Source organism: Micropterus dolomieu, linkage group LG08, assembly GCF_021292245.1.
Source record: "Micropterus dolomieu isolate WLL.071019.BEF.003 ecotype Adirondacks linkage group LG08, ASM2129224v1, whole genome shotgun sequence".
Classification (NCBI taxonomy): Eukaryota; Metazoa; Chordata; class Actinopteri; order Centrarchiformes; family Centrarchidae; genus Micropterus; species Micropterus dolomieu.
Genome location: NC_060157.1, coordinates 28,005,174 through 28,023,896, shown reverse-complemented (window position 1 = coordinate 28,023,896; position 18,723 = coordinate 28,005,174). Strand labels below are relative to the sequence as shown.

Sequence of the window (18,723 nt, the reverse complement as noted above, 5' to 3'; positions counted from 1 at the left end):
TTACATAACAAAGCCCGTAAGTGTTGAGGCAGCTGCTGGGGAGTTAAAGGTATTATCCATAACTGAAGCTGCGGACTGTTTTGCTTCATTTACTGAGCTTCACTCTTACTGTCTCTGTGGCTGAGGTGTAATGACCAGCTCGGTATGTGGACTTACCTGTCTCCGTGGCAGATCTCTTGTCTCTTTCTTCCATCAAATGACACCCAGGCTGTGTTTCTGGCATCACGCGACAGCATTATCTGGAAAACGACAAGCAAACAATGCAGAAAAGTCACAAAAAGAACAGTGTTCTTTTAAGGTTCAACATACATTTATTTGTCATTCTACACAGTTGTTAATTGAAATGAGGTTTACTTATTCTTAAATCCAATGTCAGTTTCATTTAATTCTCTCACTTGGGGTTTTAGTCTGTAAAACTCTTTGGACAAACATACTCAAAATAATTAAAATAATATTTGACTTAAACCAAACACAACTTAAGAGCTCGTTAATAGGTACAGTTGTTGTAGTAGCTCTTGCATGTGACAAATGAATTGAGAAGGAAGACAGCATGCTTAAGAGAAACGTGTTTGTGAACTCATCTGCATCAGATTTAGCGAAGGCCTTGACTTCTGATGTCGGTGCAAACCAAACCACTTTGTTGAAAGACTAACGGTCAGTGTTATTACCTTGAGCTCCACCCCGGCAGGCACCACGATGGGTCTGAAGGAGAGCGAGTGTGGGCAGATGGGGGTGATCATGATGGCTGGGACGTTGGGATGGATCATGGACGCTCCTGCTGCCACTGCATACGCTGTGCTTCCTGTAGGTGTAGATACTATCACGCCTGAGGAGACATGGAGACACAGTGAAGTACAAGGCAGCACAAATACTGTGCCTCGTTAGGTGACAGAGTAACTTTCTCCTACAGCCACTTGAGGAATTCCTGTAAGTCTTCCTTCACAATAAAAGCATCATTTCCACAAATTTCAATTGACTTAAAAACAGGGTAAGAAACCTTTGGAGAATATTTAGACTAGGGCTGCATCTAAAAAATGTTTTCATTATCATTTCAATTAATACTGATTGCTTTGTCTGTGAGAAAAGCAGCAAATCCTCACATTAGAGAAGCCGGAAACAGAAAATAGCAAAAAAGCAATGCTATGATAGGACTATTATACCCCATTTAAGAAGAATCTGGCCTTGGGTGACAGGGGTGTGCAGGACCATTAAATCTTTTGTATATATGTACTTTTAAGTAGGTCAGTAAGTTAACACACCATGGGCCTGATTTACTAAAGGTTTGCGTGAGTAAAAACGTGTGCAAACTTGATATCACCAGCAAATTAGCACGTAAGCTGATCTTATTGAACGGTGTGCACGCAGAATGACGTCTGTCAAAAGTGCAAGACAGCACCTGTTGTTCATTTACTACTTTTGCCTTAATGAATATGCAATTTGGGGCGTTTCAATTTTATTGTGCAAAGTAACGGGAGGGTAACATGCAAATACATTTATTTACTACACGCAACGTGATCTAAACAAGCCTACAAGCAATTTCATGTGAGTGCAGCAGCATCTGGATTTAATATGTTTGAAAGGAAGGTGCAGAGTGTTGCAGAGATTAGAGTTTAGAAAGTTGTGTGGCGCTGCGGAGAGCCCCCAGCTGCAGTAGTGCATGGATCACGCGTAAAATTCCTCCAGCCAGAGGGAACGATCACCAACTGTTCACAGCGCGCCGTTCGTAATAGCCCGTTGTAGGTATCGGAGAGGGTGTGTGCAGGGCCAGGGACGGAGCGATCGGGCACGGTGTGGACGGTCGGTGATCGTTCCCTCTGGCTGGATGAAGCACAATCTGCTGGCATTTCCTCGCGTCTGGGTCATTCCAGCATGCTGTAGCTGTTTCTGCTGGGGTTTCCCAAAGCAGTTTGTCAGGTGTGCTGTTCCAAGTACTTTGTGCAATCTCAGGCAGGATGGGCAGGTACAGATAATTTCCACATCTTCGGGACACACTGAACGAAACAAACCAAGGTTTTTACGCAGTGGCTGCTTTCCTTCCCGACTCTCCGTAGCGGGAAACCATTAAAACACGCAAAACCCTCATTTAAATACTGCCACCTCCATTGTGTTTGCTCCTGTTGTCATCTACGCAATAATTCTTAGTAAATCACCCATAACAGGTACTAACATTGCAAGTGCAATATTTTAGAATGCACACACAATTTCAGGCCCCATGTGAGTTAATTTGTTACATGCCGTTTTGATTGTGTTCGCAATGTTTGGTGCAACTGTTAAGCTACATGAACCTCATGCATCCTGCAGTTTCTCTGAGCCGGCCAAAGACACTCAAGGGACATGACAGGATATGTTTGACTCATATTTAAAAATGTTTCTATCTTTTAGAGATTTTTGCTGTGATATCAAGCTACAACTTTTCTGGATATATATATTGTATTTTGAATGAACGCCCTCTCTAATACAATGGAAATGTTTGCTGAAGGCCAGCCAGCAGGTGCAGCGACTAAACTTTGCCCTATCCACAGGCCGCCTTGTTTGGGCTGTCTGACAGATTTCCCTCAGAGTGGAGGAATACCACTCAGCCCTGCAAGTGAAAGTGCATGCTTGGCTGCCTTATCAACACTGATGTTATCCATGTGTCAGCACTCCGGACTTGTTGAATGGAGGTTGTACCGTGCAAACTAGACTGATCCCATGCAAGCATTTACACTTTCCCAGCCCACTGAACATCAAGGCAGATTATCTGCCCACTCACCATCTCCCTGCACTGTGGTAATGAGGTGTCCATCCAGGAAGAGGTCAACATTGGAGATATAGGACGAGGGTCCTCTGTCCACCACCACCTCGTTCAGTACCTGAAACACACAGAGGCAAAACACATTCACACGTTTTTGCAGGTTGCCACCTGTATCGACACTACTTCACATGATAACACTGGTCGACACTAGACAAGACACATCGCCCATCATGGGAGTTGTGACTGTGGAAATACTTGTCAGAGACCCTTAACCTCATATGTGCAGTCAGAGCTACTGTACATTTCTTCATTTGGAGCAGATGACTGTTCATGTGGACCGCTGAGTCATTATGATGACACCACGTGGGTGAGTCGATTTGATCTATTTACAGTGTGGCCTGAAGCTGCAGCGGAACTGTGACCTGCAGCTAATTAATAAAAAATGTTATATTGTTTCCCTAAAAGAATTGGCTGTTAGCAGTTTATTTATATTTTTGTTTTCAAATTTTTTATGTGCATTTGGTATCCTTTTGGAGAAACAGAGCCAATCATTTAGCTAAACTTCAAGCCTGCCTCAAGGACATGAAAACCTGGATGACCTGCAACTTTCTGATGTCAAACTCAGACAAAACTGAAGATATTGTACTTGGCCCCAAACTCCTGCGAGACACAGTATCTAAAGATATTTACTCTAGATGGCAATGCCCTGACCTCCAGCACCACGTACTTCGGAGTATCTTTGTTAAGGACATGTCCTTTAACTCCTACATAAAACAAACTTCAAGGACTGCCTTTCTTCACCTATGTAACATGGCAAAAATCTTGCACATCCTGTCTCAAAAACTAGTCCATGCATTTGCTACTTCTAGGCTGAATTATTGCAATTCCTTATCATCAGGTTGTCCAAACAAGTCCCTTAAGTCTTAAGTCTTAAGCAGCACGTGTAATCCTAAATTAGCTTCTCTGCACCGGCTCCCTGCAGTGGCTCAGTCCGTAAGGATTAGGCTAGGAACCGGAGGGTCGCAGTTCGAGTCCAGCTCGGAGTTGAGGAGCGTGGACTGGTAGCTGGAGAGGTGCCAGTTCACCTCCTGGGCCGAAGGAGGCCTTGAGCAAGCCCCTGCACCCCCAACTGCTCGGGGCACCGCACTGAGTGGCAGCCCCCTCACTCTGACATCTCTCCGTGTGTTGTTGTGTGTGTAATAATAATAATTTAATAAAATAGGTCTTCTTATAGTTATGGCTGGCTCTGGTGAGCCCCGAACATCCCCTTTGTTATGTAATAAGCCTGTGGTGTCTAAACAACCCAACATGAACTGATCACCAGAACAATCATTCACATTCAGGGAAAGAAACATCGAGTTGTACTATTTACATCTCAGCAAGGAGAGTGTGAACAGTAATTCTGACAAAAGCGCAAATGTTTTTCTCACTACCAAGAGATAGAAAAGTACTAGTTGAAGGTGCAGATAGTACCTGATACTGCGTGGCTTTCCGGCTACTTTCGATGTCCCCATTAGTCAGGATGATGCCCTTTTCGTCCACTCTGGCCTTCTTCTCCCTGTTCTCTTTTAGCACCCGGACTTTCAAGCGACTTCGCAGGACGATGGCAGCATTACCTACATGCAATAGATAAATAGAAATATATGACATTTCTCTCGTCAATAAAAACTGGAGCACAACATAAGCTTTGCAAACAGAACAGGAATTTGTTTTGCTGTAAAAAAGAAAAGAAAAAAAAAAGACCAAGGCTGACAGACAGGGAACATTCAGTACCTTCAATAACTTGGGTGACCTGAGACTGGTAGGTGTCAAATTTAAAAGGCGTCAAGAAGCCCAGGGAGCCCAGGTGGAAGGCCATAACCGGTGGAACGCTCTCCTACAAATAAGGAGAAGGATTGTCATACCAGAACATCCGAAGGCTGTTTTTGAAGTAACTGTGGGAACAGCTGGCTGAATACCTGGAAGAGCGAAGATGCATACAGCAAAGTCCCGTCTCCACCAAGACAAATGATGAAGTCTACGCGATTGGAGATGTCATCGAGATCTTAGAAATATAAAGACAATAAACCTTTTAAATCTCTTATCCAAGATCCTAACTGATGTTTTATATATAGTGTCAATACAATCATAGCAAAAATGAATCGGAAAACCTAAAAGATCAAGTTGGGGTATTTTGGGGTTTTCTGTTGTAAACGGAAAAAACGGAAAAAAATTGATTTTGATATTTAATGTGTCCGATTTGTGTTCCACTTGATAAACCTGCAGCAGATACACTTGGTCGGTGCCTGATTAAATGTAACTGAGATGAGCTTGAACATCAACATAAGTGGGTTTTTAGTTAATAAAACAGGAGGCTCACCGTTCAGTTTGTAACTCACTAGCAACTGGGACGGGAAGATTTCTTCAGTATCAGATTAATAGTTGTCAGTACATCCAATGGTACACAGCAAACATCGACTGTTAGTAGTTAGTTCAGCGAGCTGTATATTACTGAATCATACACGGATTAAAATATTCGGGTAATTTTCGTTCAGCCTCTCTACACTGTTTCCACCTGACCTTTATTTTGTTCTGAGATGGAAGAATGTAGAAAGTTGCAGAGAGCCTCCAGCTGCAGTAACACATGGATTAGGTTATGCGTAAAGTCAGGAGCGTCAGACGTCATCCAGCCAGAGGGAACGACCACTGACCGTCCAGTGCGCCGGTTCCACTGGCAACACAACCCATAGTCGGTCTACCGGAGAGGGAGCGGTGATCATTCCCTCTGGCTGGATGTCCGACGCTTCAGATTTACGCATGTTCCATGATGATACAGAAAAATAGAAATGAATGGCAAAAATAGCAGTGGGCAACTGTCAATAGTTTAGAGACCCCCCCAAAATATCACAAACCATATTTTCATGGTTAAATATCATATACCTGCCGTCACAAACTGACGCTACAGGGCTTCCCCCACTGCGCTGACCTATGACGCTATATGGATCCCCAGTGCGTTACAAAACGACGCAGATGGGCGTTGACTATGCGTCCATATATGAAGAGTCGTGGAGTGAGAACAGCTTTTAGGGATACATACACAGGTCAAATATAGAACAAAATGCAGTTCCTTTGTTTTTCCGTTTTGGTTTTAAAACACACACAAAAAAAAAAAAAACTTTTTTGGTTTTTCAGATTTGGTTTTGAAATGGAATAATCAAAGAACAAACCATAAATGGATTTGGTTAGTTTACCTTCTCTGAAAGTGCAGAATTTCTTGGTAATGGTCCCAAAGTTTTCATCGCCTGATATGGCTGTGTCCTCCAGAACTTTGTTTTCTACATAAACTATCATGTTTTTTACCTACAACAAACAAACAAAACACCAATTAGCAACAGCCACAACATAATATAAAATAAAAGCATATCTATGCTAACAAGAGGGCCGTTATTTTCACAGATTACATTGTCCAGGTAGATTTAATAATTAAGAATAATTACATAAGAGTAGGCAAAGTGTACCCTCATGGTGGCAGCAAAGAAAATACTGTTTTACTATGAATGTCTCATTTAATAATTAAAAATTTGGAATTTGTATTATGACACTAATGGAAAGGTCACAAGTTCATCAAAATCAACATGTTTCTTACTGTTCTGTTTTATTTGACAGCGAGGACTTGAAAGACGACAACACATAAAGTGGTTTTGCACCGATCCCTCACCAGCTTCCCGCCCACAAACACTCAATTATGTTCATCGTTAAAAGGCCGGCCCAACACACTTTGTGGCGTCAGCGAACATGTGGTCATACCTCAGTGAGGAATATGCATAGCTCCTTGAAAGGCTCAAGCAGACTGGCATCTCGTATCTTCTTGATGACAAGGACACTTTTTGGTGGCTTGTTCCATGTCAGTCTCTGGCTGGCGGGGTCCTGGATGTGCCTGAACACACAAACGCAACTTTCACCTCAGGAGACTCCTCAGTCACTTGATAAGGATTCTCACTTACATCATCACAGACCTGAGCCCCGAGCTTTAGGTCCTGGCTGATGTAAGATCTCTAACTATCTGTCATAAGCATCCTAATGTTCATCATAACCAGAGCTGCTTACTACCTATCCAATTAACACCAACCCGCTTTCTGAGATGGCAGGAGAGCCACAAGATGTGAGGACACAAAAACACCAACTAATGACTAAACTAACAGGAGGCGTGAACCTCTGAACTCCCCGGGGCTGAAACAAATCCAAATCATATGGAAAATAGGTACAAGTTAAAACTGGAAATAGCCAAGGGGTCCACGTCTAGAATTATTTAATAAAACCAAAGTCTGTTGGCGTCTCTCCTCACAGCTCTGTCATCCAGATTAGGCAATTACTGATTGTACAACAGGCTGAGTCTAGTTCTTGAACAAGAATTTCTTTTTGAGATTACAGCTTTGAAGCAACCATTTAATGAATGCTTAATAAGACCTGAGCATGCATGAATACTTCAGCTCTATTTTAGCCCAATAACAGGTAGTACTGCTGCATGTATGTCACATTAACAGTGTTTGATGAATCATTAGCCTAGAGTTGAAGAAATAAGTCATCATTACATAAGTAGTGGACTTTCAAATCCTTTGTTGACAGTGGCAGCTATGTTATAAAACCTCCTACTGTACCACATGTCATTATTTCCTCTATTAAATTTCAGGAAATGGCTCATGATTGAACTGAACACATTTAGGATATGTAAAATCTATTCAAAGGTAAACCGCCCAATTGGAGTCATGCGATCAAACACATTTAAAATTGATTGAAATGGTTAGTTCTAGCAGGCTAAACACTTTCAATACTGTACTTCACAACTATTATGGCTGTTTCAAAACGGCTTGTAAATTAGCATCAGTATCACAGGATGACATTTACGGCAATCAAATGTGGAGAATGGCAGTTTCAAGCCTAGTTACAACCAGTCAGTGGACGTGACTGAGACCAAATCAGGACATTTGCATCTGCTCAAAGGAACAAACAATATCACTTAATTTAATTATATCAGTAAAATTGAATAATTGTGTTTCAGTTAAGTTGTGTGAACAGTTCATTAACAAATGTTGGAAAGCAGGAGGGTTATATTCAATAGATGAGAACTGAGAACATGTTCAATTATCTTGTGACAGCAGAATAACACTGGAGACTTCATCAGTCAAATATATTTGGGGCTCTGATATCTTTACTCGGCCTAACAGACTGCAGCAGAAGCAGCGTGTCAACCCCCGCCACACATGTGGTCTACTATCTAACACGGTTTCAGTCAAAAATAAATATCAAACTAAACAGACACGTTCTCAGAATAACAATCAACTCTGTTCACGAACAGGCAGCAATCAGAGTTACAGTCAATGGAATTACTTTGAAACTGCAGTCACAGGAAGCCATCCTGCTTTTTCCCTTAGGCTATATAATGACACTCCCCTCCCCACCTGAGGACTCTGCCAGAACAACACACACATTACATCCACTAAAATCAACTCCTCCTCCTCCTCCTCCCCCCACACAAAACTCTTCAGTCCTAACAAATAACATAATAAAGCAGCATTATTATAACATATCCTGTTCCTGTTTCAGTCCACTCAAAAACACCAAACAATATGATGCGATTAAATACAAAAACACAACAAACTAAAGCTTTAAAATTGCCACAGAATATTTACAGAGGAAGTAATTACTAGTATCAGATAGCGTTGTACTGTACAGGTTCTTGTGTCTATCTAAACCACAGTTAAAGAGACAAACATCTCAAGATCACCTAAATAACATGAACCTGATGAAACCAACCATGGACGAGTACAAATATGAAACTGAACCTGAAGCAGGCCTGGTTTCAAATGAGAGTACTGGGCACAGAGCAAAAAATTCATTAGCATTTCAAGTGGAGAGGAGCTGTGATCTATTCATGAACAGTTTCTGCTCTGATCACCTCAAAGCATCCACACCCTGGCCTTCCCCTTTCAATTCAGCAACCCCACTCTGTCCACAACACACTGCTACTTCCAAAGTGTTACAACTTCGACATGACATGGTATGACTAAAAGTACTACAACTATACCAAATATACACCCCCACCCCCTCTCACCATTTCCACACTTTGTTCTCCTTGTCAGGGACGTCCTGCAGTGTGCGCTGTTTGAACTTCATAGCTGTACACATCTAACAAGGATGCTGCTTCAGGCTGACTCAGCTGGAGAACGGGACTCGGTCGTCCCGCTGGCCTGCGCCGGCAAATCAACTCATTACAACCTCTAACAACTTCTTCGAATGCTCCACATTGTACAGCAGGTGGAGCGACTGAGTCAGGTCACTTCTTGCGGGCGAGCTGTGAGTCAGCCACCGGCTCTCTGAGAGGCTGAGCGAGGCTCTCCATGTGCTGTGGTCGGGCTGTAGGATCAGCTAACAACCCCCCGAGCTAGATTCACTGAGGCTATATTTGGCCCACTGAGGACTTAACACTAAACCTTCCTGGTTCATTCTGCAGCTGAACTAAAGCGCTCACTCATCTTAAAAGGTTGACTTCATCTCAGCCCCCACCCACTCTGCTGTGCTGAACACGCCCATTTCAGGGAAGGGCTTTTCCTTGTTGAACAGGTGTGATTTACTGAAACAGAACAATGAGACTATTCCTAAAACTAATATATCTACTGTTCACAATCATCCTTCTTTATTTAAAGAATTCATTTTCAACCACTTGCATTATTTAAAATAAGAATAGATGCTACATGAAAAAAAACACACCTTATGACATTTATTACTTTAAAAAAAAAAGCTTGATATCCTCCAGTTAATTAAAAGGAAACAAAGTCAAAACCGCACCTTTTATGAATAAGTAAACTGATTATCTAACCAGAAGAGTGACCTTTTGAGTTTATGACCCATTTTCAAGAAGAGACCGTGTGGCCTGGTGACATGCAGCAAGGGGAAGTCCAGGGTGAAATTCAGTGACAGGGATATGTGGGTAAATTACACAATCATGCATTATGTGAAGACAATGTCCCCCACAGTCCCCATAAGAACTTCAACATAACAAAGCTCTGTTACTGTATATGAGCAAATGTTTCAGACCACAAAAACAAAGAAACCTCTACAAATGCTTCCTGATTTGGGAAAAGTGTACATCAGGGTTGACATCATCTTTTTCATGGTAACATTTTGATAACGGTGACAAAGCAAGAGCTTTATTAACTAAACAGATCATATTTAATGAGTTGGAAGGCTAGACTCAACATTTTACAGGATGATAAACATGCACACATACACGTGACATCAGTGTTCTGTGTACATTCAGTGGTAAACCACAGTACACGTGTGTCTCTGGCTTGTCAGAAGAGTAATAGAACACAGTGTACTGACAAGGCTGGCTCTAAAACAACCCCTTGGGTCATATTGTTGCATTTCGTTTCAGGGTGTGTTTAGGGCTTCAGGGGAGCATTGACAGCTCCAACAATTAATGCAAAAACAACAAAAAACAACAAGCTAGCTGTGCCTGCCTACCTTGAGTATCACATCCACGCCTTTGCACAGAGAACGCATGAAGTGGTCACTTTTCAATTTCACTGTTTAACTGTGACTACTTTAGTTGTACTTAAAGTATAACAGCTTCACCTTTGTTTTGGAATACAGATGGTTGAATTCCTGGTTTTGCTACTTTAAACCTGTCTAACAGCTTTGAGCAAGCTAATTCAATTACTGCTGCCTAAAACAAACAGTGCTGGGAGCCACTTATGTGACTGAGGGAGTCAAGAGGCCAAGACTCTGACCAGGCTTTGAAGGGAAAACATCAAGAGTCTCTCATTTGTCCGCTTACCGACTCATTAAGTAGATCTATTCAACAGTGTTGGCTCTGTGCTACCTTTGTAAAGTGCTCAGCTTCTGTTGATATTTCATAATGATGCTGATATGGTTTTGTAGTGAATTTGTCCTGGCACACTGATTTGCATAATATATTGAAACACGATGTGTTGTATTGCTAGGTGTATTGCGTTTTATCTCCAGACTTACAAATGTACTAAATCAACACCTCTCGTACACAGTCTCAGTGAGTCCTTGCTGCAGCGGCCCGGGTACAAATCCAGCCTGTGGCCCTTTGCTGCATGTCGTCCCCTATCTCTCTTCTCTCACTCTGCACTGTCCTGTCAAATAATATCTTTTTTTTGTTTGTTTTTTTAACTGAGTGTCAGGAGTTTTATGAAGGTAGTGTTGATTGCAGGGCTATTGTACTGGATTACTTTATATTAGGGCTGAAAAGACGAGTCAAATAATTGATTGACAGCAAAGGAATCAGCGTTCTCCTATTTTCTTATTCCAGCATCTCAAATTTCTCTCTTGTATTTGTCTTACACGATAGTACACATTGGATTTAAAATGACTCTGAGGTCAAAAGTGCCAGCTTTCAACTGTAATGTGAGGCCGTTTACATGCATATCAGATCAACAGTGTAGTAATTGTACACCTTGGACAAGTTATCATCAGCTCAAACAAAGCTCTCGTGTTTTATTTCTGGTGCAGATCCTTTGCAGTCTGACAGGCTGAAGTCTCCAACACACAGCAGACGCTTGGCATCTACCCAGATGATGCTCTGTCAGGCTTACTGCAGACAGCTTTACTTCTTGTTTGTTTCTAGCGCTGGGTATCTTTAGAAAAATGTCAAAACAATACCCGAGTTTTCGTATCAATACCAAAACTATCATATTTTTTTTTACCTTACTTTCAGACACAAACAAAACAAGGTTTCTCATTTAACAAAAGAAGCCCATGTTGCTAGTGAGTTCATGTACACGCAGCTTTACATGACCTAATAAATGTGTAAAATAAAATATAAATAAATAATGAATCAGTCTAAAATTGGCAAAATGATCATCAAGTCAGTTTGAATAAGTAAACAAGATTATGAATCATGCAAAGCAAGTTTTTAGTTCTCTGTGCAAGAGACACATTTCAGTTGGTACCAAAAAAGTATGTTCTGCGGCTCTACAGGTTTCATGCGCTTTTTGCTTTCAGTCCGGTCCAAACATCTTCAGTTAGGTTAAGGTCAGGTGACTGCCTTGACTAGTCAAGGACATTCCCGTTTGCCCTTATAAATTCCTGGGTTGCCTTGTCTGAATGTTCAGCATTATTGTCCTGCTGCACTCCGTACCTCAGTCATTATTGGCTTATAAAATCCAACGCTGGAGTAGAGCCAAAACGATGAAAACATGTCACTGCCTTTTAATTTCACACATCACAGTAAAAAGGTGTGTTTGACAGATGCATGTTTGTAAATAGACATGCTGTTTAAAATGAAAAAAAAAAAAGAAGTGTGTGCATGCTTGAACACATCTTCTCTATTAGTATGTCGCCTTTGGCAGGTGCAGAATTACAACCTACCGAGCGCTGTGCAAACCCATAGAACCCAAGGTTGGGAAAGATACCAAATCTATGATACTGAATTAATGGAGAATGTCAGTACAACAATGAAATGTATGAGCGCAGCCACACACAACCTTGGCTTTAATATTTCACCTCAAGCAATGAAACAAGCCGTTAAAAATAAATATCTATGTGAAACTGCCATAGAGTGTGTCATACCTGTTTTTTTTTTTTTTTTTTTTTTTTTATAAAGAGGTTACACCAGAGGATATTAGGAAATTTAAGGGGAAGACTGGGCTCATGAGGTTAAAAGCTTCTCATAAACAAACAGTTTAGGAGAAGTATACCATATAGGTATGCTGTATATTCCAGGTGCAGGTAGAATTTACTCTCACGTGGTGTTGTATCAAAACTGCCAGTTCGCATTTGTTTAACTTACTTGTTGATAGTTGTTTATATGCAGCAACAATCCCATTGGCTTTCAACAGGCAGGAAGCTTCTTGTTATCATTGACTATTACTGACAGGCAGCCATTTGCTTTTCAAGGCCGTACCTTTTTAACATGACATGTTAGAATATTAAACATGTGTACAGCTGAAACATATTTATATTCTGCCAAATTTCAACATGTCTGGAAGCTCCGCTTTTTTATATAGTATGAGGAAAGTGCTGTTAAGGCTTAAACAAATAACACCATCTGACAGCTAACCATTGTAGTTAAAATAGCACTGGCCACATCAATGCTGGTCCAAAGAAAGTTTAATACTAACGGTGTTAAAACTGACCCCAAACATCAGCGTCATTACTGGCCCAACAAGATCTCCAAGCAACAGCAAGTGGCTTTCATGATTTTTGGTGTTGCTCAGACTAAACTGACATTACTGACTCAAACACTCCTTATGATGGAAAACCCATTTGCTCTGTCCGACTTACATTACTGCGTGTGGATTCTGGAGCATGCATGCCTTTGGGCCGAATGTGGTCACAGGACTTGGTCCATGAAGTGACTGAGGCCTCCTGAAAGAGAGGACGACAAAGACAAAAAACATTCAGGTTACAACAAAGGCCGCTGCTAGGCAGGTATGCAAATAAATGCCTATACAGTTTGTTAAGGAAAAACGCAACGGCTTTCAAGTATTTTTAACCAGTAAAAAAAGAAAAAGGTAAAGTTTTCTTTGGAGGATTTTGTTACATTTCCATAATTTACAGGATTTACTCTTCAATGCTGTACCTTTGTTTTTTGTTGATACATTTCCAAAAAAACACCTTTTTGTAAAATTACTGATCAAATACACTTTCACTTTCATTTCTCTGTTTTACAGAAAAGAGAGAAGAAGAGTCACAATAATTAAAACATTTAGAGATAGAGCCTGAGCCTTAGGATACTCATCAACTGATGTTTAATCATTTCATACACTGTGGGTCATTTTTGTGCTGGCCCAGCTCTGAAAAACCACCAGTCTTCAAGCGGTCTGGTATCAATACTGTGTCAAGACTTTCAACAATTCTTGGCATATGGTAATAATGCATTCTGAAATGTTTAAAAAACAAACACTTATACCTATCCTACTGGCAAAATAAATGCCATCTCAGTAAATGATGAAATAAATCCCAAACGTTTTAATAACCATTAACACATCAGTCTTTGTTTACTCACAGGCGGGGCTGCTCTCTGATCAGTAGAAAAATCCTAGCACACCCTGTCCTTCTAGACTATGTTAAAGGTCCCACATTAGGCTACTGACCCTCTGACCGTAGACTGTATATAAAGACGGACAACACAACAAGTAAAGCTATCTGTCCGTTAATCACAATGACTTGAGCCAGTGCAGTTGGGACACATCAGAGCACCTAGACCTGATTTATAATCCCAAAATACATGAACATGTCACTTTCTACAAAATGGGACCTTTAAAAAAATATGATGTTTTTTGGTGTGAAAGGTCAGTGACACTGAGGCTACATCCACACTACTACGTTTTCATTTTAAAACGGAGACCTTTTACCACGTTTGCACCTCCTGTCCAGATGAAAATGGCAAATCTAAAACAAAGAAGTTTGAAAACGCTGCTGACTCGTTTTAGTGCTAACGGGCAAAAACAGAGGACTTTAAAAACGATGACGCACACACTCACATTTGGTTTCCTGTCTTATCAGTCACGCAAAGCAAAAACACGATGCTACAGACAGTGTTTTTGTTTTGGTATTGTTATTAAAATATTTTGCACTGTGCAAATAATACCTATAAACTTGTACTGTGCATGTCGCCGTGTTTTCTTTGCGATGACTCCCAGTCTGTTCTCCTCTGCCACATTCTCTTTGTACTCCCGTGTTAGTTTCAATAAGAGTTCCACCTCGTTGTTGGTCCATGCAAAAAAACCTCTGTTGTGGTTCCTCGTCTGTAGTAGTACTTTATTCTTTCACTAAATCTTCTGCAACTGCAGAGACCATCGGCTACATGTTTACATCGGCACGCGAATGCCCGGTGTGCGTGAATGGTCACTATATGTGCGTTTTCAGTCGTTTTAAAGAGGTCATTTTATGCTTTTTGGCTTTTTCACTCTTCTTTATTGAGTTATACATCTTTTTTTGTGCATGTAACAGGTTTGCAAAGTGAAAAACCACCCCAAAGGGAGTTCCCATCTCCCACAGAAAACTCTGAACCGCCTGAAAACAGCTCGATTGATGTGCAGCCTTTTTTTCCCCGTTACGTCACATGGTAAAATCATAATGCTCAAAAACACTGGTGGAAAAACACTGAGCTGCAGCACACAGTAACAAGACGTCCACCTGCTGCCTCTCCTCTCCTTCCAAACACTAGCTACCCTCCAGGCAGTCAGTGGACATAAAGTTGTTACTGTGATGTAGAGACAGAGCTCAGTTAAAACTTTATGGATGAAAGATACATTTGTTACAGATTAATAACTCACCACTATGAAACTCCCCTACTCTGCTTTTGATTGGCTAGTAGTCCTTAACTAGGAACTGCATGTTCAGCAATGTGCAGTATGAGAAAAAATATGGTGGGTTTTTTTTTTTAAATAAACCATGTAAACCTGTTCTGGTACAACCCCTAAATGGGATTTTGAACCTGAAAATGAGCATAATACCACCTCTTTAATATAGACGGAGATCAACTCTAAACGCTTGTGTGGACGGAGATCGTTTTAGTTTTAAAACTCAGTTTTTAAACAATACACGTAGTGGTGTGGATGTAGTTTGAGCTGCGATGGAGCAATACTAGATGACTACCTCAAACTACAGAAGCCTTTGTGCTGCATCACATCACCCAGCCAACAAATCCTATTAGCAGTCTGCTTCTGTGAATTCACCATCTGCTGTTAACAGGTCCTTAAAGCTGCATGAATCAATATTTTCATATTAATGTTAAACCATATGAATGTGTGTAATGTGACAGGTGTAACACAAAGAATTATCATCAGTTTGGTAGCTTATTGTTTTGGAATTAGTAGGGGGTTTAGAAACACGACTCCACTTGTCAGCTTGTTTTGGAGATCTTGTGCCCACTAGTGGACAAAATGTTTTTAATGCTGCTTTAAAATTTACACATTCACCAACTCAGCAACAGCGGCACAAAAATGCAACCTTTGAAACTCTGACACTGCAACACATGAAAGAAGGCGAAGAAAGAACCGCAAGCAGTTTTACAATTTTTCTTTGAAAAAATGATTGAAATGATCAAAATAATAGCACATTATTATTCTGTTGATGGAGTTCACGGTTAATTGTTTCCGCTCTAGTGAAGAAAAAAAGTAATCTAACGATATTTTGCTCTGGGCTGGGATAAACAATGCACCAGAATATAAAGAACCTTAAATGCAATTACAAAGGCAGCTATATGGGCCAGTCATATTTCTGAATGTTTCTGAAGTCTACCCCAAATGCTATCCTGATAAAATCATTCTGGAGGGACTGTTATTTGTCCTTTTGCTTTTTGATGAAAGATATCTGAGAGAAGAGAAAGCCTGCACAATATATCAAGAGGATAACAATATTTCAGTCCAAAATTAGATCTTAATCATTTTTTAAAAATGTTTTGTGTTGTAGCAGTGTCTTACAATCCTATGTGTGGCATGACTAAAATCTACTATCTACAACTCCTTCTCTCTTTTGACATGTTCCATTACGTGACAGTCAACCATGGAATATTATGTTATGTTGGTAAAAAGCTTGTGGGAGGCTCCTTTTTACAAAAAGAAATTAAATTCCTCCAATCCATCACTCAAAGATTACACAGCCATGTTAAACGTTAAACTAACAATGTTAAACTCTAATCAGCTTGTCTTTACCTCTGATTTTACTCCAGGTTTTAACTCACAGTCAGATTCTAAGCAATTTTCAGCCAAAGGAAGCCACTTCACTCATGTCTGTTTTTTATGAGTCACGCCCCTATTGTTTACCAAAATTAAATCACTTTTCTGTCAAATGAGAAGTGCCCCTGCCAAATTAGGCTAAACTCAATAAAACTGTTTGTGGTAATGTATTTCAACATCCTGGACATCCTGTAATCTCTGAGTGACTGTTCATTTCCTCATCAATAATGGCACAGTCCTGATCGGTACCTTAAGGACATACTAAGATTTCACTTCTCCTAGTAAAGGAGATGTATGTTTCATCGCCGTTGCTAAACCATATCAACAATGCCGTTGCAAAAGTAACTTCTGTGGTGTCTGAAGGGACTGTACACACACGTGCACATTTCACAAATGTCTGAGGTGGTGCAACGCGGATCATGTCACAAGGCTGTTTCAAAATTGCTTCTCATGCTACCTAGAACAACAGCAGCTGTTCAACACCACATAGCAGTAACTAAGTCAGGTTATTGTGTTGTCGGACCGGGCGCACCTAGACGTGTTCTTTCAGGTTAAACAGTTGAACATATGTTGCTCTCCTTTAGGGGCCTGGTTTCAGGCTTCTGAGTTGCTGCTGTTGCCTTGTCAAGTTAGGTGTAATGAAATAATTTTAATCCTTAAGGCAACACACTATGTAGAACAGACATGACAAACTAGATAAGACCTTAACCAAACATTACTGAAAAATAAATGCAGCAAATCTTGTCATGTTTGCTCAAAGATTAGTTCACACAAGTGTGATACATCTGATAAGTAAATACTGAAAACAAGCTGGTTTAATGCCTGGTCTAGGCAGGGATGGCAATAATAACATGTACAAATCTAGTAAAACGATTCGTGTGACCTATAGCTGCAAACAGAACAGGCGTGTGAAGTGTTGGCCACTGTACAACACCAACCTGTACTCAGAGGAGCTGCTGGCTGAGGAGGTGCTCAGGCTGCGGGCCTTCCTGTTGCGTCGAGCCAGGCTGCGGCCGGCAACCTCCCCTCCATCACAGGTGGAGCAGCAGTATGGGGCAGCTTCCACTCGCACCTCCTCTGCACCGTCCATCTCAGACAGCCAGGCTGCAAGTAAACTGACAGGGCACATTTCAATCAAAAGTAGACAGTTACACAATCTTTAGTCAGTTTAGTTACACAGATGTACAGCTCTGAGCCAATCGGCCTTTGTATCTGCTCCAAACTCCATTTAAAAAAAAAAAAAGAGCTTTTTCATTGATGCTCCATAAAAACGCAAACACATTATAGAGCATTATTTTAAACACATTATAGAGCATTATTTTAAACACATTATAGAGCATTATTTTAAAACACATTATAGAGCATTATTTTAAACACATTATAGAGCATTATTTTAAAACACATTATAGAGCATTATTTTAAACACATTATAGAGCATTATTTTAAACACATTATAGAGCATTATTTTAAAACACATTATAGGTAAATAAAAGTCATTCATTTATACAATCCAGCAGGCAGAACATATTTCTGCATATTAAGTTTTAATATCGGTTTAATAACGTGCCGAAATTACACAAAATACAATAGTGTTCGGTTGAAACTCTTTCCAAGTTCAGTCTATATCAATTTGAAAGAAAGTGCAGCCAATATTCATGTTACATACTGAGAAACTCAAGTTAAGTGTAAGCAACTGTCTCGCCTTGTGACAAACGCTTCTCATGTTTTTGTGATGAAGCAACAGCAAAGTTTAGTCTACTAAAGTACAACATTTGCGAACTTTATGTCAGATGAGTTACATTAACGTTGTTACGAGTTCCATCATGTGAGGTGGCTAGAGAGCAGGGTAAAAGCTAGCTATGCAGTACAGTTTAATAATCATCTTACGGCTGAGGCTAACAGTCTCGTTGTCACTTAAACTAGCTAGCTTTGTAAACGATCAGTTTCCCTAATCTAATGATTGATCAGCGTTGGCTACATCCAAACATCGACATACACATGACTGCTAAGCATAACGGACCCGGACAGTAGAACATCCAGAGTGAGAGAACTCAGACAATGTTTCGCCAGTTAGCGAGCTAAGCTAGCAGTTCAACACAAAGCTTAACGTTAATATCATCCACTTCTGCGGCCAACACTACCTTTTAACCACAACGGTACAAGGGATGACACAAATGTGGAGCGCAGCACACTGCCGTAGGATCAGAGCCTCGGCATTATCCCATCAGACATGTTACACCATCTTACTTTACAAGAGATGTCAACAGTCAGCTCATCGCTTCCTGATACTGAACGACC

At 40.6% G+C, this 18,723-nt stretch overlaps 1 protein-coding gene across 2 annotated transcripts in view; it reads right to left on the bottom strand.

The window, feature by feature from the left end:
- The window catches only part of nadka (NAD kinase a), a 22,423-nt gene extending 3,723 nt beyond the window's left edge, over positions 1-18,700 (bottom strand). The window contains exons 1-11 of one of the 2 annotated variants that reach the window (XM_046056956.1): positions 18,567-18,700; positions 17,364-17,540; positions 13,025-13,108; positions 6,521-6,650; positions 5,965-6,073; positions 4,693-4,778; positions 4,508-4,610; positions 4,208-4,350; positions 2,753-2,852; positions 669-826; positions 133-239 (exon numbers count right to left, since the gene is read on the bottom strand). In XM_046056956.1, the coding sequence (XP_045912912.1) occupies positions 153-239; positions 669-826; positions 2,753-2,852; positions 4,208-4,350; positions 4,508-4,610; positions 4,693-4,778; positions 5,965-6,073; positions 6,521-6,650; positions 13,025-13,108; positions 17,364-17,515 (1,152 nt within the window). In that variant the 5' untranslated portion in view covers positions 17,516-17,540; positions 18,567-18,700 and the 3' untranslated portion in view covers positions 133-152. Of the gene's footprint in view, positions 1-132; positions 240-668; positions 827-2,752; positions 2,853-4,207; positions 4,351-4,507; positions 4,611-4,692; positions 4,779-5,964; positions 6,074-6,520; positions 6,651-13,024; positions 13,109-17,363; positions 17,541-18,566 lie in introns of those variants that run through there. The other variant, XM_046056957.1, reaches the window with a different exon arrangement.
- Positions 18,701-18,723: the final 23 nt, after the last annotated feature.